Raw genomic sequence first — 26,692 nt, forward strand, 5'->3', positions numbered from 1 at the left:
CAGATGTGTTAGATTACAATTCCCAGCATGCTGGCTGGGGGATAGTGGGAGTTGTAGTCCAACACATCTGGAGGGCACCAGGATGGGGAAGGCTGGTATATGGCAATCCTCTAGACACTTCCCTACACACATTTTAGAAAACAAGGTTGGAACTTGGAAAATCTAAGGAGCAGAAGCAATCCTTATGTAAGAACGGGAGCATAAGGACTGTTTTTTTCATCAGAGCAAAGTCCATCTACTCCAGCTTCCAGCTGTGGCCATCTGCATGCTTGTAAGGAGCTCACAGAGAACATGAAAGCAATAGCCACTCCTTTTTCTTATCTCCTGATATTTAGGGTAGCGCATACCACTAAAATGGAGTTGCATTTAGCCATCATGGCTAATGACGATTGATACACCTAAGGACAGCTGGATCTGTCTATATCCAGTCTATTTCAATTTTCTGTTGATTCCTAGGTCCGTTCCATCCTATTTCCACATTAATGTACAGGAAGGTTTTTTAAACCACACCAAAATTTGTATATAAATATATATTTCGTACTTTTAACACAAGATACATATTTATAATTACATAATGAATCTGTTTTCATTTTTAACATATTTTATACTAAAATACACATTTTCCAACGTATTTTGATACATTTTTTGAGCTGAGAACTGCATAGCAAAATTCGGAAAAGTGTAAAATCTGAAGGTTATTCCGATCCCCACATTTGCCTAGGAAGCACAGATCAGGTCAGTTGGCATCTGCATTCACAAAGGTAATATTCTCAAGCATCCCTAGCCCTAACCCATCTAAGGGAGCAATCCTGTGGCCCCTAGACAGAGTTTGGGGGACCATAGGATAGTTTGGATTCACACATCCAAGGTCGGAGTCACCACTCTGAGCCAGGTCTCCGAGCTCCCCCCCTCCCCCATGCAGCTGGCATGCAGAGAACCATACCGGCTGCCTCTCTGACCTCAGGGAGGAGGAAAAGGGAGCATGCCAATAAGCGGGGAGGGCAGGGGACTGGGAAGGCCAGCTTGCACCATAAACCCAGGCCGCCTCAGCCTCCTTCTCTCCTGCTCCACAGAGCCCCGGCTAGATGGGCAAAAAAGCCTGTCTAGCCAAAATCCTCCGCTGTTTCTCCCACTCTGCATTGGATGGCCATAAGCCTCCTTGGAGGCTTACAGCCACCTCGATAGCATTGCACCCTAAGGTGGTGGTCATCACCTCACCACGTCTTGTAGGATAAATATATAGTAGCTTGGATCCCAAGTTGGGCTAACCTCAGGGCATCCACAGAAAGAAAGGTTTGCATGTCCTCCTCTGTCCAGCAGCTCCCCACAAAGCCTCCCATATTGGTCAGGAGAGCCTCCCAACTCTCCAGAGAGGCTTTTTGGAGGGTGCAGGGGGGAGGGGAGGAACGGATGGGAAACAATCCATAAACTTCCTTAAGTTAACTCAGTATCCCAGCCAATGCATTAAGAAGGCACTTCTTGTTTTCTGTCCTGAACCTACTGCCCGTACATCATGGGGGGGGGGGGATTGTGTGGGAATGCAAACTAGAGGGCTCGTTCTAGAATGCATAGGAGTCATATACAGCTCCTGTCTGTTAGTGACTGGGAGATGTTATTGTCATTGTTGAGAGCCCCACGTACATTACCCAACTGCTTTTCGAACATTTATCTACAGTGCTAAATGAAGTCAACTGCACCGTTCTATGCATTTCCCTGAAAAGACGATTCAAACTTGGTACTCCTAGAGTGAGAGAGAAATGTTCGTATACAGAGGAGTGGAAAGGAATGTTCGAGGCAGAGAACAAGATCAGCACACAGACTAGCTGGGAGCTATATTTGTTACAGACATTAAAAAGCAACATGCTTTCAGCTGGACAGAACATAAGCCTTAAATCTTATGCAAACATTCAAAGCTGTTTAACACTGTCTTACCCTCAAAGCCCCTGGAAGGAGGCAGGTGAATCCAGTACCAAATACATTTTTCATGTTCCTTAAGCTGACTGTTTAAATAGTTAAGTGAACATCTGTCCAAACTTCCCATCATTTTCATTTAGAGAAGCCACTAATTCAAAGGGTGACAAAAAGTGCCTGTTTAACAATGCAGATGGTGCTGTCTGGGGCCCCTTTATTTTGTTTAATCTAGATTGAGCTCCACACAACTGTGATGCTAATGAATAATGGATTTTTTTTTTAATGTTCGCACATGGAGTGGCATTGCACTCTGAACAAATCTAGGATTAGTTTGCTTCTAATTTCCTCATTTGGATATAGGGCAGCAATGTTTTAATGGTAACTGATGTGGATATTTTAAAGATCAGAGGGATAACATTCTGATTTTAAAGATGAAAGCCACTTGTCAGGTTTGTCTTTTGGAACAGTAACTAAGATTAATATAAATATAGCAACAGTGTGCTGACAACCCCTTTTATGCAGTTTAAGAGAGCTGTATCCATTGGCAAAATGTTTTGTATTTTATATTTATATTTCTCTATAGAGTTAATAAGCAAAGAGAAATATAAATTTGCAGCAAGCAGATAAACGTATTGTGTGCTCCCTTCCTGTTTTCATAATACTGTAGGATATCCCAATTTTTATCATGCAAAAATTGTTCCAACTATCAGATAGAGAAGTATAGTTCCACTTCAGAGATAGTGGAAGTAAGGATATTTTCAAAGCATAAACCTAATCAAGATAAAGCAATGTGAGATTGTCCCACAGCTGATTTTATGCCATCCATATTCATAAAACCTATAGAGAGATGATCAATCAATAGTAATCATGAGGTTATTAAAGGTTTGGGGCAAAAATCACACACAGTGGACCCTCAAGAGTCCATAGTTTGTACAAATACATGTGAGGTTTGTTGTTGTTGTTCAGTCGTTCAGTCGTGTCCGACTCTTCGTGACCCCATGGACCATAGCACGCCAGGCCTTCCTGCCCTGCGCTCTCTCCCGGAGTGTGCTCAAGTTCATATTCATTGCATCGGTGATACTATCTAGCCATCTCATCCTCTGCCGTCCCCTTCTCCTTTTGCCTTCAGTCTTTCCCAGCATCAGGGTCTTTTCCAGGGAGTTTTCTCTTCACATTAGGTGGCCAAAATATTGGAGCTTCAGCTTCAGTATCTGTCCTTCCAATGAGCACTCAGGGTTGATTTCCTTTAGGATGGACTGATTTGACCTCCTTGCAGTCCAGGGGACTCGTAAGAGTCTTCTCCAGCACCACAGTTGGAAAGCATCAATTCTTCGGCGCTCAGCCTTCCTTATAGTCCAGCTCTCACAGCCATACATTACTACTGGGAAAACCATAGCTTTGATTAGACGGATCTTTGTCGGCAAGGTGATGTCTCTGCTTCTTACTATGCTGTCTAGGTTTGCCATAGCTTTCCTCCCAAGGAGCAAGCGTCTTTTAATTTCATGGCTACAGTCACCATCTGCGGTGATCTTGGAGCCCAGGAAAGTAAAATCTGTCACTGCTTCCATTTCTTCCCCTTCTATATGCCAGGAAGTGATGGAGCCAGAGGCCATGATCTTCGTTTTTTTAATGTTGAGTTTCAAACCAGCTTTTGCACTCTCCTCTTTCACCCTCAACAAGAGGCTCTTGCTTTCTGCCATTAGGGTGGTATCATCTGCATATCGGAGGTTGTTGATAATTCTCCCAGCAATCTTAATTCCGACCTGTGATTCATCCAACCCGGTGTTTCTCATGATGTACTCTGCATATAAGTTAAATAAGCAGGGTGACAATATGCAGCCTTGTCGTACTCCTTTCCCAATTTTGAACCAATCGGTTGTTCCATGTCTGGTTCTTACTGTTGCTTCTTAACCCTCGTACAGGTTTCTCAGGAGACAGGTAAGGTGGTCTGGTATTCCCATCACTTTAAGAATTTGCCACAGTTTGTTGTGATCCACACAATCAAAGGCTTTAGCATAGTCAATGAAGCAGAAATAGACGTTTTTCTGGAATTCTCTTGCTTTCTCCATGATCCAGCGAAAGTTGGCGATTTGCTCTCTAGTTCCTCTGCCTCTTCAAAACCCCGCTTGTACTTCGGGTAGTTCTCGGTTCGCATACTGCTGAAGCCTAGCTTGTAGGATTTTGAGCATCACCTTGCTGGCATGTGAAATGAGCGCAATGGTGCGGTAGTTTGAACACTCTTTGGCGTTGCCCTTCTTTGGAATTGGAATGTAAACTGACCTTTTCCAGTCTTATGGGCATTGTTGAGTGTTCCAAATTTGTTGGCATATTGAGTGCAGCACTTTAACAGCATCATCTTTAGGATTTTAAATAGCTCAGCTGGAATACTGTCATCTCCACTAGCTTTGTTGTTACTAATGCTTCCTAAGGCCCACTTGACTTCACTCTCGAGGATGTCCGGCTCAAGTTCAGTGACCACACTCTCCTGGCTATCAGGGACATTCAGACCTTTCCTGTATAGTTCTTCTGTGTATTCTTTCCACCTCTTCTTAATCTCATCTGCTTCTGTTAGGTCCCTGCCTTCTTTGTCCTTTATCATGCCCGTCTTTGCACAAACGTTCCCTTGAGATCTCCAATTTTCTTGAAGAGATCTCTAGTCTTTCCCATTCTGTTGTTTTCCTCGATTTCTTTGCATTGTTCATTTAAGAAGGCCTTCTTGTCAGTCCTTGCAATTCTCTGGAACTCTGCATTCAGTTGGATATATCTTCCCCTTTCTCCCTTGCTTTTCGCTTCCCTTCTTTTGTCAGCTACTTGGAAAGCCTCATCAGACAGCCACTTGGCTTTCTTGCACTTCTTTTTCTTTGGGATGGATTCTGTTGCTGCCTCCTGAACAATGTTATGGACCTCCGTCCATAGTTCCTCAGGCACTCTGTCTATCAGGTCTAATCCCTTAAATCTATTCCTTACCTCCACTGTATATTCATAAGGGATGTGATTTAGGTCATAACTGAATGCTTTAGTGGTTTTCCCTACATTCTTCAATTTAAGCCGAAATTTTGCAACAAGAAGCTCATGATCTGAGCCACAGTCAGCTCCAGGTCTTGTTTTTACTGACTATATAGAGCTTCTCCATCTTTGGCTGCAAAGGTCATAATCAATTTGATTTCGATATTGACCATCTGGTGATGTCCATGTGTAGAGTCGTCTCTTGTGCTGTTGGAAAAGAGTGTTTGCTATGATCAGCGTGTTCTCTTGGCAAAACTCTATTAGCTTTTGTCCTGCTTCATTTTGTACACCAAGGCCATGCCTGCCTGTTATCCCAGTGATTTCTTGACTTCCTACTTTAGCATTCCAATCCCCTATGATGAAGAGGACATCTTTTTTTGGTGTTAGTTCTAGAAGGTGTTGTAGGTCTTCATAGAACCGATCAACCTCAGCTTCTTCGGCCTCCGTGGTTGGGGCATAGACTTGAATTACTGTGATGTTGAGTGGTTTGCCTTGGATTCGTACTGAGATCATTCTATCGTTTTTGAGATTGTACCCCAGTACTGCTTTTTCCACCCTTTTGTTGACTATGAGTGCTACTCCATTTCTTCTAAGGGATTCTTGCCCACAGTAGTAGATATGATGGTCACCTGAATTAAATTCGCCCATGCCTGTCCATTTTAGTTCACTGATTCCCAAGATGTCAATGTTCAATCTTGCCATCTCATGTTTGACCACCTCCAGCTTACCTTGATTCATTGATCTTACACTACAGGTTCCTAAACAATATTGTTCTTTACAGCATCGGATTTTCTTTTCACCACCAGACACATCCACAGCTGAGTGTCCTTTCGGCTTTGGCCCAGCTGCTTCACTCTTTCTGGCGCTACTTAGAAATACCCTCTGCTCTTCCTAGGGGTGGACGAAAGTCACTTACCTGTCCTCGAAGCTTGTTCGCGGTGGGGGGGAGGCGCTTCGCTGCTCCCCCCACGAAGTTCAGGCCGGGGGGGGGGAGGCTTCCCGCCTCGCCCGGCTGAAATTCAGGCCGGGGAGGAGGCGCCTTGCCTCGCCCGGCCGCGAACTCCAAAGTTTTTTTTTTTTAAAAAAAACGCCCCCGTGATAGGCTACGTGACGATTAACTACGACTACGTGGCGGTTCGGCAGGTGTTCGAGCGAGGCAGGAGCGGCAGCCGGTCTTTTGACCGGCTGCCGCTGCCGCCATTGCAATGAAAGAAAAAAAAAAAAAGCCCCCTGATAGGCTACGTGACGATTCACGTAGCCTATCACGGCTAGATTTGCAAAGTCAGCCGTGATAGGCTACGTAAATCATCACGTAGCCTATCACGGGTGATTTAAAAAAAAAAAAGCGCGTACGGATAATGGCGGCCCCCATAGGGAGCTGCCATTCGCGTTCCTTATTTGGTCGCTGTAGTCTACGTAAAGATTTACGTAGACTACAGCAACCAAATAAGGAACGGGAATGGCAGCTCCCTATGGGGGCCGCCATTATCCGTACGCGCTTTTTTTTTTTAAGTCACCCGTGATAGGCTACGTGACGATTTACTTAGCCTATCACGGTTGACTTTGCAGATCTAGCCGTGATAGGCTATGTTAATCGTCACGTAGCCTATCACGGGGGCGTTTTTTTTTTCTTTTATTGGAATGGCGGGGGCGGCATGCCGCTCCTGCCCCGGACGAACACCCGCCGAACCGCCGGCCGGACCCGCCACTGGGAGGGACATTCAGCAAAGGTAAGTCCCGGGGCGGGGGGGCGGAGAATTTCTCCCCGAAACTTGTTCGGGGGGCCAAACACGTTGGCGCTCGGCCCCCCGAAGTTTCGGGGAGAAATTCTCCGCCATCCCTAGCTCTTCCCCAGTAGTATATTGGACACCTTCCGACCTGAGGGGCTCATCTTCCGGCGTCATCTCTTTTAGCCTTGTGATACGTTCCATGGGGTTTTCTTGGCAAGAATACTGGAGTGGGTTGCCATTTCCTTCTCCAGTGGACCATATTTTGTCAGAACTCTCTGCCATGACCTGTCCGTCTTGGGTGGCCCTGCACGGCATAGCTTATGGCTTCACTGAGTTACGCAAGCCCCTTCGCCACAACAAGGCAGTGATCCATGAAAGGGACATGTGAGGTTAGGACTGTGCAAAGTTTTGTCAGTTTCATTTTTTATGGTTTTGGGATGGTGTTGGTGGGAGATGTGAGTTTTCCCCAAAAGAGCAGTGCTTTCCCAAGGGGAAAAAAGCCTTTTGCTGTAAAATGTATTTGTTTTAACAATGTCAGTCCTCTCTTCCCAGTACAATAGCCCTCAAGTCAGCTAATCATTTGAGTTAAAACAATGTAGAACAAAACTAAGTGTTAAAATAATTAAGAAGTCATTAAAAATACCAGTAAAAACTGTTTCACTCTGTAATAGCAATTGACTATTATTGACTGTAATCCTAAGCACACTTACTAAAGAGTAAACCATGTTGAACACAGGGCTTCTTCACACAGAGCTTTTATCCTGCTATCGAGATTGCTCACTCATGGAAGTTTGCAGGCCCTTTAGATGGTGTCGTCAACCTCCAGGGTGTCTCCTGCACTAAATGACATTTAACCCATTTTTAAAAGATTGGAGATAATGTGATCCTGCATTTAAAATGGAAGCAGAAAGCCCTGTTTTAAATGCAGCATTTCAGGCTGATGTAGAGATGCTCCATATCATAGTGACTATCTATGGGCTTCTTCACATACAACTTTTATCCTGCTATTGAGAGTGGTTACTCATGGAAGCTTGCAGGCCCTTTCCATTTTTAAATAGATCAAAGATAATGAGGTATCAAATTACCCCGCTTGTAGTCCTCATGAGTTCCCTCCGTGAAAAAGGAAAAGCTGCAAGAAGAGGAGCTAGACCAATGAAACATATGGAAGACTCAGATAAGGGGAGGAGCAGAGGGGAGGGGAGGGGGGAAAGGAAGTGCATGTAAAGGGAGCCCGTCGTGATCCTGCATTTAAAATGGAAGCAGACAGCCCCGTTTTAAATGCGGGATTTTAGGGTGGTGTAGAGATGCTCACCACTCCGGGAGAGAGCAGAGGACAGGAAGGCCTAGCGTGCTATGGTCCATGGGGTCATGAAGAGTCGGACACGATTTAACGACTGAACAACAACAACAGAGATGCTCACAGACTGATTTCAGAGTAAACATGCATAGGATTGCTCTGTATGTCTGGCATCTAAAAGGTAATAATGATGGCACTAGTTCTGTGGCACCACCACAGAAAAGGCCCTCTCACCAGTAGCTAACTTTCTAACCTCTGAAGGTGATGGTTCCTAAAGAATGACCTCAGACGCAGATCTTTCACCAGTCCCAGTCCATTTGGGGATTTGTAGATCACAGTCCGCGCTTTGAATTGTTTCTGGGAACAGACTGGAAGGCAGTGAAGATCTTTTACTAGAGGGATCTGTTCACCATAGTCAGACTCATAGTTAACAACCCAGACTGTGTTCTGAACCTACTGAGGATTCTGAACAGTTTTAAAAGGCATCTGCTTGTACAATACATTGCAGCAATCCAGTCCCAGTGTTTATCAGGACATGGATAACCATAGCCAGAACTCTTTTTCCAGGAGGGCATATAGCTGGCATACAAAGTAAAGTTGGGGAAAACCACTTCTTGCCATGGACATTACGTCTGCAGCCATCTGCCCAGCTGGACGTAGAAGCTCCCACAAGCTATGGACTTGATTTTTTTCAGGGAACTGCAACTTTGTCCAGTACAGGTCAGCTATCAGCACCATGGCCTGGTGAACCACATATCCATAGAACCCCCATCTTGGCTGGAGGGAGGAGGGCAGACGAGGGTATCATGCACAAGAGCTTGCCAATGTCAGGGTGGACACTGACCCCATAGAATCCCAGAGTAGTTCTGATTCTGAGGAAGAGCAGTCGCTCCTGGGAGAGGAGCGTGCTCCTTTTTCCCAGGGCCAACAGCTGACGGAGATTCCTCCCACCAGCATTCCTAGCTTAGATAGCAGTCCTGGGAGTGACAGAGCGCGGGAAGCAGACTTGATGGACGCGCGACGCCGATGCAGAGAGCGGTGCCAAAGGGAGGGCGCAGAAAGGAGGCTTAGTGCCCGGTTGGCGTGCAAACAACGGCTGCGCCCAGAGGATCCAAGGGAAAAGGGGAGGGACTCTCCCTAGTCCTTAAGTTCAGGGGTCTGCCAGTAATTCCCTTTCAAACGGGGACCAACTGTTCCAACTTAGGGCATAGGTATTCTGCTGCTCAGATCTAGTTGCTACCTGTAGAGTTGTTAAGTTGTAAAAGAGGAATAAAGCTTTGAAAATAATCCCTTTATCTGTGTCTGGACTTGGCTACTGGATTAGTCTGAGAGAGGCCTCCAAGGAGCCCTTGACAGCCAAAGCCTGGAATGGGCACTGTCTACTGTTGCTGACAGTTGTGCTCCAAGATCTGAGACAGGTCTTTCCCAGCTCTGATATCAGATTCTTTTACCTGGAAATACCGAGCCTTCTGCTCTGCCACTAAGGTCTGGTGCACTTCCCATGTTGTGTGCTTCTCAATAGATTCCTGCCTCTTTTATTAGAGCTCTTGTGGTGCTTTCTCCATGGACTACTGATGGAGCATTGATTTTCAAGGACTTGTAGGAGGGCCCAGAAGAGCAAATCAAACTTCTCTCAGTGTCACGCTGTGAGAGCAGCCAGCATCTGTGGAGGCAGATAGCAAAATTGGCAAAACATCCATGTGGACATAAAAGCTATCTCCAGAGACCAGGGGGGTGATGTGGAACCAAATGATGTAGAGGTAGACCTGTTTTCATTGGCCTGGAGAGAAGAGAGTAGAAGGGAAGCTATTCACTTCAAATTTCCTTTTGCCAAAATGCTTTTCCGCATTGAGATTCCAATTAAGATCCTTAACGCTTTAGCCATGGGCAGGTTGGATTCTTCACAAATGGAGAATTTGGGCCAGTTTCTCATGAACCATGTTTACTTGAAGTCAACACTTCAAGTAAAGTGGATGCTGATGTGCTGAATAGCTCTTGTGAATCCCTCAGTGTATGCCTGGATTACAACTTAGCTTCTGAAGATTTTTCAGGATTACAACTCCTGAAAAATCTTCAGAATGTTGTATAAAATCAAGATGGGGTAAACCGGGGTTTTGGTCCACCTTGAATCTTTCACGGGACCTGTTCCTCACTGTAACAGTCAACTTGTCTTTACAATTCAGAACTAAATCAATGAACTGGGAGCCAATTCAGTTCTTCGGGCCTAATCAAGCCTGCAATGATTGATTTGGCCCTAAGGGCCCATCTCAGTGCGATCCTAGTTCAGTGTTTTTGTGCCAGATTGGAAATGCTGAAATAAGCCCCTGAAATGCAAAAGTATGATAGAGCATCAGCTTTGCTCCCTCTGCCCTGCCTGCGCTAGATTCTCAGCATCTACCTTCATTCCTCTTCAGTGTGCAGCATAAGTCGAATGTGGCTTGCGGGGATCGCACTTACATCCAGTCCTCCCCAAAATGTACCCTGCACATTTTCTCTAGATAGCTGACTAATTAGTCAGAATTGATGAAGGAATAGCAAGTTAGGAGGTGGAAGGGCTGCTAGAGAGGCCTGTAAAGATGTTCTGCTAAGACACTCTGAATTTGCATTGAAAAGATTAGACTGTTTTTGACTGAAATGCTGTGAGACCCAAAATAGCACTCTGTGTGCGTGTGGAATGTATTTCTTCATTAGACAGTCAATTAGCTGGAGACTTAGAAGCCTAGCAAAGGAACCAGCTCTTTCTCTCCACCTAGTTTCGGTCCACATTCCCACACACTGGCTGGTCAGCGAAATGGGGACGGCGACTTTTCTTTTTATTGGGTGCAATACAGTATTTGATACTGCTAATTACACTTAATTAGTCCTTCCGCCATTTAATTAAAATGGCTTCTAATGATTGTGCTTCCTTGGCAGGCTCTTTGGGACCACTGGGAATTGCGCTGCCTGCAGTAAGCTGATCCCTGCCTTTGAGATGGTGATGAGGGCCAGAGATAATGTTTACCATTTGGACTGCTTTGCCTGCCAGCTTTGCAACCAGAGGTGAGGACATGGGGCTTTTACATGAATTAAAAAAAGAATAATGCCAGTTATTTTCATCCCCATGGAACAAGAAAGTCTGGTTCACTGTTTGATTTCCATTGCCTTGTCCCAGGCCCTCAAATTGCTACTGCTGGGTGATTTATTTTACCTGCTAATTGAACATCAGAGCCTTTTCCCTGCAGGTCTCTGACTAACGTGCAGATTTGGTGGTAGCTTGGATTGTGGAAGGGACCACCACAACAAAAGTGGGTGCAGCAGTATAGGCCAGCAGGTGGTGTTAAGTAGCGTTGAGGCGACTGAATGAACAGCTTCAAAGTCTAGCCTCTAATCGGTCTGCTGAACACCCATTGATATGAGGATCGCTTGGCATAAATGCTTTCTAAATCGAGGTTTCTTAAGTCAGGCATCTGACAGGCTCTAAGGTTGGGTTGGAAAGAAGCCAGGGAAATACTCTAGTCTAAATAATCCCTTACAGAGTCTCAGAAGTGTATCCGTTAACTTGGTGCACAGTCAGTATGGCCTGCTCATGGTAGAACTTTAAGTGGAACATAGAACATGTGCCTAAAAGGCAGACAGTCCTAGGCAAGGCATGATGATGAAGGGGCAAAACAATGACTCCGATGCGCCTCGCATCATCGTAGCTCTGAAGTGCCTGCAGCTTTTAATGTGCTGTTGCTGGCATATCTGTTGCGCATAGATATTGGGAGAGTGTCTGTTTAAGACTAAATTTATAGATGGGGAACTGAAGCCTAGAACTTTCTCTCAAGATGATATTTAGACTTCTATTTCCCTCATATCATGGTGGATCAAAGCAGACGACAGCCGTATTTCCCAGCAATATACAAACATGAAACCTTTGCGTCCTAACACGCTAAAATTCCGAGTGAAAATATCCCTCTTCTACATTAGCCCGAATGACTTAAAACCAGTTCAGTCTTGTAACACTTTGGGGAAATGGTCAGGCTTCAGAAAGGTTCCAAGGCAGGAAGCAGGGGAGTTCTGTAACTGTGAAGCAGCTATTAACACTGGCTTTACATGCACCCTCATAATATAGACTGAGATTTGTCATGTAGATGATATACTCAAGATGGTGTTCGCTCTTCTTTAACCTAGATAGAATTCACTGTCAAGGCCTATTCAGGCATTCTAAAACTGTGTTCAGTAAATGTGCAAAGTTAGCATGCTCCCCGTCCTCGCACGTTTACCCACCACGCTTTTCAAAAGCCCAAATAGCGCTTCAATATCTATAAGAATTTGATGTCCAAAAGTATCAAGCTACTGTAAACATGTTTTAAATAAAGAAGAAAGTCTTGGTGCCACTGACACCAGTTTGGGAGCTGGCAATCCTGTACCTATTCATTTCAATGGAATTTATATGTGAATAAAGATGTGTAAGGACAGATACTGAAGCTGAAGCTCAGATATTTTGGCCACCTAATGCAAAGAGAAAACTCCCTGGAAAAAACCCTGATGCTGGGAAAGATTGAAGGCAAAAGGAGAAGGGGATGGCAGAGGATGAGATGGCTAGATAGCATCACCGATGCAATGAATATGGACTTGAGCACACTCTGGGAGAGAGCGCAGGACAGGAAGGCCTGGCACGCTATGGTCCATGGGGTCACAAAGAGTTGGACACGACTTAACGACTGAACAGCAACAGAGATGTGTAATATGGTGCTGGTAGAGTGGTTTCAGACATTGCATAATTTAGGGAGAAAAGGAAATGCACTTTATCTGTGCTTCCTGTTCTTTGTACTCCTGCATACATCTCATCACGATGGGAGATATATGGTTGAACTTCAGGCATTCTGGGGAAGTGCAAAGAACAGGAAGTGTGAACCACCTGCACTTCGTGTTTCCTACACACACTGTAAAACCACTTAGTCAGCCTTTCATTAGAAGGGTGCATGCTTTATTTCAACCTGGGCCAACCGTATGTGTGGCAAATAGCCCATCTGCAATGTTCACGTCAAGCATGAACTTTGCCATCCTACTATTGCTTTCCTACACTAAGGAAGTTTGAAATCAGCAAGCCAAATCAATGTGTGGTGCTTGGGACAAATTATTCAGTCAACAGCCAACTTCACACATCAATTGCCTGAAGGGGTCTCTATGCAATCCCTCGGAAGTGGACCTACCCACTGGACATCGACACATTGGTGCGGATGTCTGCACTGTCAAAACAGCTGCTTACACATGCGCTACCAACCACCGGAAGTCCTGAACGTGTGGAAGCCTATGCACAAGCAGTTGCTCATGGGGAGGCTTTGACAGTCCAGATATCCATGCCAATGCAGGGAATGAGGCCAGCTGCTCAGCCCCACTCCAATCACTTGGATACCCCCTTACATAATTAACGCGTGGAGGGTGCTAACCTGTTGGCCACAATGCAGTCAAATCAATGGCCATAGGCCTGTCAACTGGCCATAGAGAGCACTGTGGCGATGAAGATGCTATTCACTTTACTCAAAACCCCATATCTACATAACTGTACAATCTCTCCTGTATGCAGTGCCAGCGTCAAGGGTAGGCACGGTCAGGCACTTGCCGAGTGCCCACACACCAGCAGGGGCCCACTGGCAAGAGACCCCAGGAGTTGCTCCTCCTCTTCCCCACTGCAAGCTGCCTCTCACTCTGACCTGGACAACGGTGTTGGTGAGAAGGAAGAGCAGCAGATGCCTCTGCCTGGCTGCTCACCGGCTCTCTGCCTATCAAGCAAGCAAGTGGGAGCAATGATGAGAAAGAGGATGAGGAGCAATAGCAGCTGGTGACAGCGGCAATGTGAAAGGAGGGCAAGGGACTCCCTGAGGGAGGGCGAGGGTCTCTTTGAGGGTATCTTGCCCAAGGGCCTTCAGAAGCCTAGAGCCAGTATACCAGCTATATCTTCTCACTAGTTCCTGCAGAATAATTCAGCTTTTTAGTGAAGTCAGTGTAGTTTCCTCTGACTAAAACAAATCAGAACTAAGAGTACAGCCAGGAACGTGCTATCATTTGGGTGGCTTTTATTGAAGGCACCGTATCAAACACAAAGCTGGCATTATTTGTTTAGAGTAAGACTGTCTTTTAAAAGAGGCAGGCACAATAAATCAAGCTGTCCAAGGCTATTCCGCTGAGGTTATAGTGACATCTAGTGGGTTTGGATGGATATCCCAATGTTTGTGACTACCTTTGTTGGAAAATATTAAGAAATATTGTAGGGTCTTCCTGATTGCCTTGACTTTAAACGTGTTTGTGGTACCTTTCCAGATGTCAGGTGGAAAAAGAAATCCAGTAGGTTTGGGTGGTATGATGGTGATGAGGGGGAGCCGTTTCCTTTCTTCTCCTTACATTCGATCCTCTGAGCATTTTTGTCCACAGGAGTTTCAGAGGCTGTCACAAAGCTTCAGCAGCCCAAACTAAAAATAAGGGCCAGGTTGGCTCTTGGGGGAGGAAGGAGCAAGGCAGAACCAGGATTTCCCCCTACTTTCCAGACATAGAACAGCATTATAGCTCATAATCACTGCAGATTTAGCTATAGGATCATAACCCCACATTTATTTCATGTTTTTGTATCCCTCCCTTCCTCCAAAAACCACAGGGCAACATACACAGAGTCCTTCAGTTTTATCCTCACAGCAGCCTTATGACATTATTATCCAGGCTAAGAGAGAATCATTCTTTTCCAAGTTCACATGGTGTTCAGCAGGGATTTGAACACAGCTCTCCCCAGTCCAAGTCCAACACTCTCTAGCCACTGTACCTCACAGTTTCTCAATACTACTAAATGGACAAAGATTGGGTTTTTAAGTGGAACATGGTTCCAACAGTTGGGGAAAGGAGGGGGCTGCCATTTAAGATATAAAACTCTTGAATCTGCATGTAAAGTGTTGATGGCCGCATAATATTGATATTCCTTGTATCTAAGGGGGTTGTAAACAAAATCAGTTACTCTCTTGTTTGGACTAAATAAGTCATCGCCTTTAGACTCTGAAATCCTCTCTCCCTGCCCCCTTCCCACTTATAAAATATCCAAAAGTCATGGAATTGTTTCTTGCTTGTGTCCTAAAATATGTCACAGCAAGGTGCGCTTTGCCCCCATTCCACATATAAAAGCTGACTGGACTGGCAGTTGGATATTCTTCCTTCAACTCCATGACAGGACAGCATCTTGTCCTGTCACCAGTGGGGCCTCAGGGCAGCCTGCGTGGCACACGCGCTGCTCTGTCCTTGCCACTGTTCTGTGCTCCACAGCATCTACTGCCTGAGGCAATTGCATCAGGGCCAAAACAGACATTATTTTAAGGGCACAATCTTATGCGTGTTTAGACAGAAAAAAGTCCTACAACTCCCAGCATTCCCCAGCCCCTGATCCAGATCTTAAAAGCCCCCCTACCTCCCCATGCTAGGGCCCTGCACAATGTGGATTGGGGCCCTGCACTTCCTCTAGAGTAAAAATGGGGGGAATACATAGCTGCTAGACACAGATTTAAAGTAATGTCTCTTTTGGCCTTCACATTACCTAATGGTAGGACCGGCCATGTGTCACACAGCTATGCAATCAAAAGTTAAACTTGTCTTAGTTTCTTGTCTATGCTGTTAGCACACTGGGTTTTTTTTTTAAAAAAATGCAACACACACAAACGCAAAACTACTTCAGCACTCTATTTCCATTAATTATCTTCTGCGGTGCACTTTTAGTGTTACTGTCAACGTTAACTGTTACTTCTAAAATGTTTCCTGGCAATAACTCTGCTGCAATTTGTTAGAGCAGAGCTGCGTTTGTTTTTTGCTGTTGAGCTGTTCTTCTTTTAAATGCTCAACCTAATTTCAAGAATTATAGACAGCATTTAAAAGAACTTTAAAGGGAATTGACCTGCTTCTTTTTAAAAATGTGTAATGTTATTCATAATGTTATTTATTTAAACATATGGGCCTGAATCCTAAGTGCCCATGAGATACTCCCACTGGTGGAAGGGGGGGTCGATGATTTTTGCAGAGTCTTCCTTCCCCCTGTATCCCCCACGATCCCCAAACATCTGCAGCAGTGGGTTGGTGAGTCCTCGGGAACAACATGGGGGCAGCACATGGTGCTGCAGAGGGAGGGAGAATGGATGAAATTCGCCTCTCCCTCTGTTCTGCTAGTGGGAGCCTCCACTGGGTTGAAAGCCTGGCCACAAACAGGAGCCCTTCTGCAAATGGAAGGGGCACTTAGGATACAACCCATTGAGCTTAAAACATTTAAGTACATGTGTAATTATAGCATCTTGGATTCATTAGTTTAATTCTGTTCTATTACTTTTTAAAGTCCACGGGCCCTTAAGCTATGTCAGTGTAAGTAACTTTGTATAGCAACTCACACAATATTGAAGGGACCTAATTACTGTGTCATATAGGTAGCTACCATAGTGCAAATTATTGTTGTATGTGTATTATTTTATACTATTATTATTACCACTACTACTATATGCTTGAAGTGGCTTCCTGATGTCTACAAGGTAGATTCTACTCCCTACATAGAAAGCTGCATTACACCTGGTCAGGCAATTTATGCATCTGGGCCAGTACTGTCTGCTCTGAACAGCAGTAATTCTCCAGGGTCTCAAGCAAAGACTTCCCCCTCATCTGTGACTGGACCTTTTAACTGGAGGTGCCAGGAATTGTATCTGGGACCTTCTGCGTGCAAAGCACGTGCTCTACCACTGAGCAATGGGCCCTGAAGCTCACAGGGTCAGAACTGCTTAACTCCAGCAGTAGCACGTCATCACGTACCAAATTCAGAGCCATTCTTTTATTTAGGTTCAGCCAACCTGCTGAATCCAGGTTTACATTCAGGGCTGCTTAAGGCATTACATTTTTTAGAAACAGAATCTGTAACCATAACAACCCCCAAAACCAAGAGTCCTGTCTTACCTTAAAGACTTGGGACACAGTCTAGTCTCTCTGTGAGAACACTGTGTATGCACAGATACCCATAGGGCTTAATAGGCTCCCATTTTCTTTCCTGTCCCAGGTGGGTGCACACTGGCACATGTTCAGGCAGTATGATGAGCCATTACATGGAATGGAAGGTCTACTCTGTGTGCACCTCCCATGTGCCAATCTTTCCTCTCTGTATAGTGTAACTACTCATGCTGCAGAGCATGAGTAATGTACATTGTGCAGAATGAGGGCTGGACCAGGATATAGGTGTTGTACTGAGACCTCTCATTCCATGTAAAGCTTTGATATGTTGTCTGCACCTACACACCTATGTGCATGCCAGGAGGAAGGGTTAAGCAGTGCTCTGTTGAGTCCTATGGCAATTCTCTGTGTGCTGTTAACTATTTTATTGTAGCATGATCTTTCATAAGCAAGAGCTTGTTATCTCTGATCAATATACTTTTAGAGTGTAAATCTAAGAGCCAGGATCCAAAGAGCTACTCTAGGCATGTCCAGGGGCAGGGTGGGTCCCCCACCCCACTTTTTAACAACAGACCACCATGCTTCACCACAAAGAACTTTTGTAACTTCCCTCAGCTTGCCTGGGAGGGGAGGTGCTTTTCGAGTACCAAGTAAAAAGGGCCAAGTCTATTTTTGTTCAAGTAGAACTAACTGCTTAGTTCTTCATACCATAATCAGTTTATTCTTGGCATATGCCTAAAAATCCTAAAGTATTAAAGAATGTTACAAATAGATTTGTAAATTTCTGGATCATACAGGTAAATTCATCAAGCAGCTAAATTGGTTAAGGTTCCCTGTCGAGTGTGGATTTGGTGGTAAACCCAGGTTTGTTGCCTATAATATGCGAAACGGCCCTGAGGTGCCTATTTTGACCCCATTTTGAAACTCTAGCCTGCGAGCCTCCAAAATGTCATTTCTAAAACATAAAATATTTCTTTTTAATGCTTTGCAAGGTCTTCCAAGCCTGCTACTCTAAACCTCAGCTGATTTGGCAAGAGGCAGCTGTCAAGCATGCGGCTTTTGTGCCGGTGGCAAGACTTTAATCTTCATTTTGCATTACCACCCCTTCAGTTTTTGCCTTCTCAGTTTAAGGCAGAAATAAGTAGCAAGTCAGCAGCTGTCTATTTTTCAGGCAGCAAGGGAAACTTTTCCAGTTCAGCAAAACATTTTGAGGGGCCTTGACTTTCTGGACAAATTTCAAGGTGCAGATGTTAACTAGAGTTATATTGTTTTGTGGAAGTCTGTTCCATTTAAATTAAAAATTGAACCATTCCAGTCTGGGTTCAGCCCTGGCTTTGGGACTGAATCGGCCTTGGTCATTTGATGGATGACCTTTTCAGGAGAGGATGGGAGGAGTGCTACCTGTTGCTCTTACTGAATCTTTCATTTGCTTTTGATACCATAAACCATGGTATCCTCCTGCAGTCTTTGTGAGATGGATATCGGAAGCACCATTTTCCATTGGTTCTGGTGCTATCTGTAGGGTCGGTCTCAGTTAATAGTTCTGGGGGAATGCTCATCTGCCCCCTGACATTTAGGCTGTGGGTGCTGCAGTGTACTATTTTGTCCCAAGTGCTATTTAACATCTACATGAAGCCATTGGGAGTGATCATTAGGGCATCTGGAGCAAGGTGCCACCTGCACGCTGATGACAGACAGCTCTATTTGTCTGTAATGTCTGAACCAGGTGAGGCTGTGCAAGCCTTGGACCGGTGCCTGGATGCCATGGTAGGCTGGTTGGAGGACAATAGATTGAGTCTGAATCCTGGCAAGATGGAGGCTCTGTGGGTGAGTGGTTCCTTTGTCTTCAATAGCCAGGAGTGTATTTTATCACCTCCGGCAGGTAAGACAATTACAGCCGTTCCTATAACTGTCTTACAGTTTGATCACTGTGGTCCATGCATTGGTAACATCAACACTAGATTACTGCAAAGCACTCTATATGGGGCTGGCCTTAAGGCTGGTCTGAAAGCTGCAGCTGGTAGTGGGAGCAGCTCATCACCATCATATTAGACCTGTGCTGAGGAAACTGCACTGGCTGCCTATATGCTGCCAGGCCAGGTTTAGATTTTTGGTACTTGTTTACAAAGCCTTAAAAACTCAAGACCAAGATACTTAAAAGATTGGCTGATCCCCCACCAGCTTGCTTAGTTGCTGCACTCACCAGAGATAGGCTTGTAGTGGTAGCCAAGATTTTGGAGGTCTGGTCCATCATGGCTTGGAAAAGGGCCTTCAGTAGGGCTGTGCACCGCTTTCACCCGAAGCCCAAGTTCCGAGTCAAAGCAGGGTGCTTCAGGCTGCCTCTGAGTTGAGGTGGAGGGGGCATGAAGCAGCAATCGGGCAGCTCCAAAGTGCTTTGGTGCAATCCGAAGGCCCAGCTGCCACGCCGCCATTTTAAGAATGGCTCCCCCCGTTCCCTGGAACAATAAGGTGGCTGCCAGCGCACGTCCAGAGGGCCTAGGAGCTGGCGGTGGCAGCGGCTCCCCCGGCAACACCAGCAGCGGACTGCCCTAATTGTGAGCTGCTGGCCTCACTCAAGCCTTCACAGGCTCCTTGCGAGCAAGGAACCCATAAAGGCTTGAGCAGAGGCAGGAGCTGTCCTCCAACCGGACTCCCTCCCCTCCTTGCAAGGAATGGAGAAAGTGCAGTTGGAGGGCAACTCCTGCCCTCATGCCTGTCCAATCTGCATGGTCTCCTCCAGTGCAAGGAAGGAGGCCGTGCAGGCTTAACAGGCAGCCAGCGCCTCCCGACATTGCCTGTTCTTCCTTCCTAGCAAAGAGAGCAGAACAGGCAGTTGGTGGACTGCGACGAGCAGCGCCTTCCCTGGCGGCTTCCTCGGCAGTGCCCCCCCACAAAACAAGGGCCCAGGTAAGGAGATGGGGGCTTGGCGGCATGCTGGGGGGGCGAAGCAGGATTCAGATGTCCGAATCCCACTCCAGCTTCATAGGCCGAGGCAGGTTGGGGCCCCCCCGAATCATCCTGAGCTGAATTGGGCCCACCTCGGAAGCCCCGAAGCGACTTCCAAGTCAGATTGGGGGATCCATGCACAGCCCTGCTTAGAACGTCTAGTCCCTGCTTTCAGCCTAGCCACCGCATTTTGCACAAGCTGCAGCTTTCAAACCATCTTCAAGGACAGCTCCACGTAGAGCTCACTGCAGTAATCTAACTTGGAAGCTACCACAGCTTACACAACTGAAGCCAGGTTATTCCTGTCCAGATAGGAGCATTCAGAGGTGTCCTGCCTTCAGTACTGGAGGTAATACATAGCTAGCCACCAGGCCTAGTGGCCTGATAGGCTTATGAATTAGATGGATTCAAGGAGGACCATGGATTGGTCTACTCCCCTTTTAAGGCCGTCGAATTCGACAGGCATCATGACATCTTGTAGTAGCAAATCCCGTAGCATAACTATGTGCTGCATGAAGAAGTACATTCTTTTGTCCATCCTGAACCTCCTACCATTCAGCTTCATGGGATTGAATGACCCCAAGTTCTAGTATCCCTAACTATTTTCTTCCCACCTTGCATCATTTTATACATCTCTATCACGTCCCTCCTTACTAACCCTTTTTCTCAGCTAAAAAGCCCAAATGTTGTAACCTTTCCTTATAGGGGAGTTGCTCCAGTTCCTTGATCATTTTGGTTGCCCTTTACTGCACTTTTTTTCTGTTCTACAATTTCCTTTTTGAAGTGCAGTGACCAGAACTCTGCACAGTATTGCAAGTGTGGTCTCACCATAGATGTGTATGAAGGCAGTATGATCCTGGCAGTTTTACTTTTGATTGCTTTCCTAATGATCCCCATCATGGAATTTGCCTTTTCCACAGCAACTGCACATTGGGTTGATGTCTTCATGAAGCTATCCACCACTACCCAAGATGTCTTTCCTAATCTATTGCCACTAGCTCAGCCCCCATCAGTGTATATGAGAATTTAGGGATTGTTTTGCCCTAGTGTGCATCATTTTACACTTGCTTATATTTGTCATTTTAATGTCATTCCCCCAGTATGGAGAGATCCTTTTGGAGCTCTTCAGTGACCCCTTTTGTGTTAACCACTGTGAATAATTTGGTGTCATCAGCAAACCTCACAGCTCACTCCTAAGTCCAGATAATTTTGAACAAGTTAAAAAACACTGGTCCCAATACAGATCCTTGGGCGACTCCACTGTTTACATCCCTCCATTGGGAGAACTTTCTATATGCCAACATTACCCTTTCTGGAGACCAGGTGACATTCATGTGAGAAATAACCAGATCTCCAATTCCCTTGATATAGTTCCTCAGCAACCATTAAGAAGCTGCTCCCAACTAGCTGCAGTAATATAGGAATTGGGACTAAGACACACAGTCCCTGAAATTATTTTATGAGACTTGTTAGAAACGTCATAGCCCCCACTTTTCCTTGTAGAGTAGGAGTAGTCTAACCTTCATCAACCTTTCTAAAAGGAACTAAGGTACATTTGTTTGATGAAGTGTGTGGATCCTCAAGTCCGCAAGCTTCAGGTGGTGGTAGTGAAACTAAATGCATTTTCCAAAGCTTAAAAAACAAGACTCTCTTGTGGTATGAGCAAGTTTCTCACTGCCAGTGAACAAGTTAGCCTGCAGTGTGTATAACTGGTTCCTTGTCCCTTGCTGAGAGGAAACACGTTACTTATCCAGCAAAGTACAAAGGCTGACACCTCCACTCCATCCATATATTCAGCATGCATGAAGTATTCGTCTTGCACAGTTAAGGTTATTTTGTCAGGTAACTATAGTCCCCTGCCCTCCCCCCCCGCCACACACACACACCCCATTCCACAAAACATTATTTGCCCTAAATACGGAACAAGAACTGCGAGTTATCTATTGACTTCTCTAGTCTTGCCCTTCAAATAATGATATTCGGAACATTTTTTGATCTCAATGATATTCTGATAAAATTAGTTAAATAGCACAAGCCTCCATTCAAACAAAACCATTTACATTGTATGTAGAAAGCCTTGCGCTTCCGTCAAAGGCTAACCGAGTCCCAAGGAAAGGTCTATGTATTCTTCTGTATTGCATGGAAGGCAGCAAAGAATGGGCTTCGTAGCCTATAAAATGAAGTAAATATTGTGAGTCACCTCAGGGCTATGGAAGTATAGGCATCGTGAGGTGGGCAATAATCTCTGGAATTTTATCTCTGTGGCAGCCTAGTTTATATGAAAATGTGTGGCTTGGTGAGAGAGAGACAATATGTTATTTTTTCCCCCGTCAGCCTATATATTTTGATGCCACCCAGGGGAGTATGAAGTGTTATCGTGTTAGCCTTGGTGCCCGACTGATAGATGTTACAAAGAGTGTTACCATAACACTGCATGCCCCGACAGCACCGCCCCCAACACCCACATGTATGGTGTGACATCTGAAAAGTTTGGGGACCTGGAGCGATCGGGGGACCCAGTCACATGGAGTGCATGCATACCCACCCACCCCTTTTCAGTCATAATACCAAACATACAGACATTGGGAATGAGAGGCACAAACATTTGAGGTGGGTCCAGCAGGCACGGTCCTTCACCTCACTCCACATCATTACTTAATGCGTTGGGATGGGGGGACTGTGTGTAAAAGGCTATCATTCTGACCAGTCGTTCAACAAAATGGGCATATGGATGTCAGAGGAAGGAAGGAAAGAAGGCAACCAAGACAGGGTCCTCCTTATGTTTGTGCAGCATTCAGTGAATATGTAATGTGAGATAGTCTCTATTCATAAGAATTTACATAGACATAGTTTAGTGTTTTAGAAGGGAAAGAGGCCAAGAGAGAAGATAGCTTTGTGCAAGATCTCTTTCCACACCTAAGGTGAGGACAGACCACAGGTCTTTTAAACCACAGATGGGCAGAAAGTAGATCTCCAGATGTTTTGGACTTCAACTCCCAGCATTCCTGACCATTGGCCATGCTGGCAGGGGCATCTGGGACTTGAAGTCCAAAACATTTGGAGATCGGCCTTCTGCTGACCACTGTTTTAAATTACTGGCCCTAGCAACTACACTAGATGTCAGTTGATAGGTGTTGTGGAGAATCGTTTAGTTTCACTACCAACAGGGGCTTGTAGACTTAAGGTGAACTCACAACCATTAATTTCTTTACCCATTGTGAGTTCATGCCATGGACCATGAGTCAAAACTGCTTATTATCCAAAGAGGGGTCTGAAGATACAGAGGACAGGGAAGACGGGGGCAAGAATGAGCCGCATAAAGTGTCCCAGAAGATGACTCCCCTGGGGAAACAGCCCCAGGATCCAGGGAAGCCTTTGCCTGCATGGCCTGAGGAGGGAGCCCTGCCTTCCTCCTCTGTCTCTGAAGACTCCTCCTTAGAAACTGCAGCAGTGCAAAGAGGCCCCTCTTGGCCTCCATGCCGCCACCAAGAGCAAGATTAAGCCTCCCTGCTGGAGCCAGCACCTGAGAAATAGGGCCCCAGCCCCTTTAAGGACCAGCAGTTTCCTCAGAGGAAGCTCTGAGTTAGGAACGTCAAACCTGACCACAGGACTACGTAAGCTCTCAGTTGTTGGCTCCAAGGCCTGTCTGGAGCAGCATACCAGCTTGCTGTGCTTGGTGCTCTGCATCTAGCCAGAGTCTCTCTTGCTGCTCCACAGTGAACTGTCGGTTGTCCTGCTCCCCTGCTAGACTTCTGCCGAGCTTCACCAGTTCTCCCCTGCAGATCTCAACCTGGAGCTGGGCAAGTTACTGTGAGATACTGTGGAACTGATCAGAATGGGCCAGCTCATGCTAGGGTCATCAGAAGTGCCCAACGTACTGCAATATCGGGGTGTGCGCTGTCATCTTTTCGGCGCTGGGCAAAGATGTGCTTAGTTTCCCAGGCCGTTGGACATATGGGCTACTTCTGTGGTGCTCATTCTGGGCTGGGCAGCGAGGAGAGAATGCGTGCATTGTGGTTGAACACTTTTTGTATTGTATTGTTTATTTGTATTTTTATTTGTATCGTTGTGCTGATTATGGTTTTAATTGATTTTGTTATTTTCTGTTATGAATTTCTGTATCCGTGTAAGTCGCTTCAAGACTGCTTTTTGCAGTGGGAAGTGACACAGATTTTAATAATAACTACTACTACTATACTGTTCTGTCAAGCTATTACTGATTAAGGCTGCTGTCTGATTTTGTTATGTACGTGAGCAGTTACGTTTTAGTTTTGTTTGAAAGGGTTGTATGTTACTGTGTTTATGGTTTTATGGTAAATTGTCTTGAGCATTCATGGAATGGTGGGGTGTTTCAGAAGTATCGTTTTTAAATAAATAAAAACTAGTTGAACAAGCCTGATATTTGAGGCCTGAAAATTCCAGGTTGAACTTGACCTTTCTGATGATCAGTTATAGACATTTTTTTTTATGGCTGAGGGAGAATATCTAAATGATGCTCTTCCCACCTGTTTACTTCTCTCTATGGTATATTATATATAAAAAAACATAAAATAAATAACTGTCCATTTTCCGCCCATTTATAATTTGCCACTCGAGCCAAGCCACTTCACTCAGCCTAATACTATGGCCTTTCCTGGTTATTGTACTGCATGGAATTCTGAATGATTGATTGAGAAAAATAATGGACTCAAAGCAGCTCAGAAAGTGATATGAATCTATCCTTGGGCAAAAATGTGTAGGTGGATCAAAGACACGTCACGTAAGCACCTCTTTTTTCTGAGAAGCTAATGGGAAATAAACATACTATGTAGAAATGATGTATTACTCAGCTACTCAAGATTTAGTAAAAGCAGCTAAAATGTGGTTGTCCGTGATATTTATTTATATTTATTTGTTTGTTTGTTTATTTTTGCACCTTAGATTTTGCGTGGGGGACAAGTTTTTCCTGAAGAACAACATGATCTTGTGTCAGATGGACTATGAGGAGGGGCAACTGAATGGAAGCTTTGAGCCCCAAGGTCAATAACAAGCCCTGCTTTGCTGAAACACTGTGGGATGGACGTTCAGCCGCACTAGCAGTGAAGGGCGTCTGTCAGCTTGCCTGCAATATTTTTTTAATTCTTGGTCCACAGAGGACGATATACATTGTAGTATTTCCTCCCCACAACACAAAGCAGTTACAATTTTAGATGTACAGTTGTGCCTGCTTAGCTGAGCACTGCATTGCCTGTATGTTCGTGAGATTTTGGGGGGGATTTGGGGGAGGGCTCTGTACAGTCTGTTTTTCTGTATATAAACTGGAACATTTATTTTATGAGAAATGTACTGCAATTTTATTACAGGTGTGAATTAAAAATTATGAATGTTTCCTGGTCATCTTAAGCTGTTGTTTATTCAGGTGGTCTTCACATAGAAAGACACCTTATCATCCGGCTTATACATCTAGATCAGTGTGGGCAGAAAGTAGATCTGGTAGATCACTGGTTATTTACAGAAGATTGATCTCTGGGTGATTTACTGTACTTTGACAACGATTTCTGGCTCCCAGAGGTTGAACAATAGCCACAATTAAATGACTCCCCCCACATCAGCTCACTATCTTAAATTATTCAGCTGAAATTAAGAAAAAAAATTGGAGTAACCAGGAGTGCATTTTGGTATGGAAAGACTGTGAACTCCGTTCAGTTCTGTTACTCAGAACAAATTCCTGGGTGGATCTTGGGTTCTAGTCAAAAACAAAGTAGATCCCACAAGCCTGATGTCTGCGCACCCCTGATCTAGATGTTACCGTAGTGGTAAGGAACTTCAGAAAAGCAGTTTCTGTGTCTCTGTAGTAGCCTGTGAATTAGGCCTAAGAAAAAGGACAGCTCAGCCTTGTCCTCTCTCTAACACAGTGGAAGCTACTGGCTGTGATTTTGGTGGGGCTGTGATTCCATTCTGAGCTTCAGTCAAAACCAGCCACTTTGGGGGATAGGGTTCAGCACCTTGGATAGCTCCTTTAGAGTTCTGTCTGGTTCTGACTAAAACCCAGAATGAAATCACAGCTCCACTGAAATCAGAGCCACCAGCCTCCACTGCTCTAATGTGCTGTTTGTCTGTGTTTGCTCAGTTTTGCATCAAGCTAGGAATACCATGCATGTATCACCTTCAGCAGGACTGACACATATGTATGGGGCAAGCAACTTCCAGGGGTCAGGGATGCAATTTCCCCAGTCCCAGAAACCACCAGGGACCACAACTCTTCCTCCCACCACCGAAATTGCTGCTGAATTTGCTGCTGCAGCAACAACAAACCCACCCAACCCCAATGCTTTTGCACAAAACAAATCTCGTAGGGAACACACACACACACCTTGTTTAGCAGCAGAATTGCACTCCTGGGGGCGGGGTACATAAAATTCTAAATGCAAATACATGAAGTACATTAACACATTTCATGGATTGCCTGGTTTGGTCCTTCGTTCCCCTATTTCAGAGGTGGGCAACTTGTGGCCCTCCAGATGTGTTCACCTACAACTCCCATCATCCCTCACCACTGGCTGTTCTACCTAGGGCTCATAGGAGTTGAAGGCCAAAACATCTAGAGGGCCATAAGTGTCCCACCCCATCCAATATTAAAAGGTGCTTCCAAACAGCCCTGTCCTAAGCACGCATGTTTACTTGGAAGTAAGCCTCACTGACGTTAGGTACTTGCTCCCAAGTAAAGTGCACAGGAGTGCAGCCTCTGTTGACCTCATAGGTCAGCTCCCTTTTTTGCTTTTTAGTGAACTACATCTGCCATTATTCAAGCAGCCTGGGGTGTTTGGATGCTGAAAGAGCAGAGACATTGAAATGTTATTTTAGGCTAATGTTGATTCAAAGTAGTATTTATACTTATTATGTA

At 45.2% G+C, this 26,692-nt stretch overlaps 1 protein-coding gene across 5 annotated transcripts in view; it reads left to right on the forward strand.

The window, feature by feature from the left end:
* Window positions 1-25,185, forward strand: part of LMO1 (LIM domain only 1) — a 142,061-nt gene extending 116,876 nt beyond the window's left edge. For 2 of the 5 annotated variants that reach the window (XM_084828418.1, XM_084828426.1), the window contains exons 3-4: window positions 10,858-10,983; window positions 24,730-25,183. In XM_084828418.1, coding sequence (XP_084684544.1) covers window positions 10,858-10,983; window positions 24,730-24,835 — 232 coding nt within the window. In that variant the 3' untranslated portion in view covers window positions 24,836-25,183. Of the gene's footprint in view, window positions 1-10,857; window positions 10,984-24,729 lie in introns of all 5 variants that reach the window. The other 3 variants (XM_084828390.1, XM_084828399.1, XM_084828410.1) reach the window with 2 other exon arrangements.
* Window positions 25,186-26,692: the final 1,507 nt, after the last annotated feature.

Source organism: Heloderma suspectum, chromosome 1, assembly GCF_057233095.1.
Source record: "Heloderma suspectum isolate Gila_16-S chromosome 1, 16-S_ref, whole genome shotgun sequence".
NCBI classification, from domain to species: domain Eukaryota; kingdom Metazoa; phylum Chordata; class Lepidosauria; order Squamata; family Helodermatidae; genus Heloderma; species Heloderma suspectum.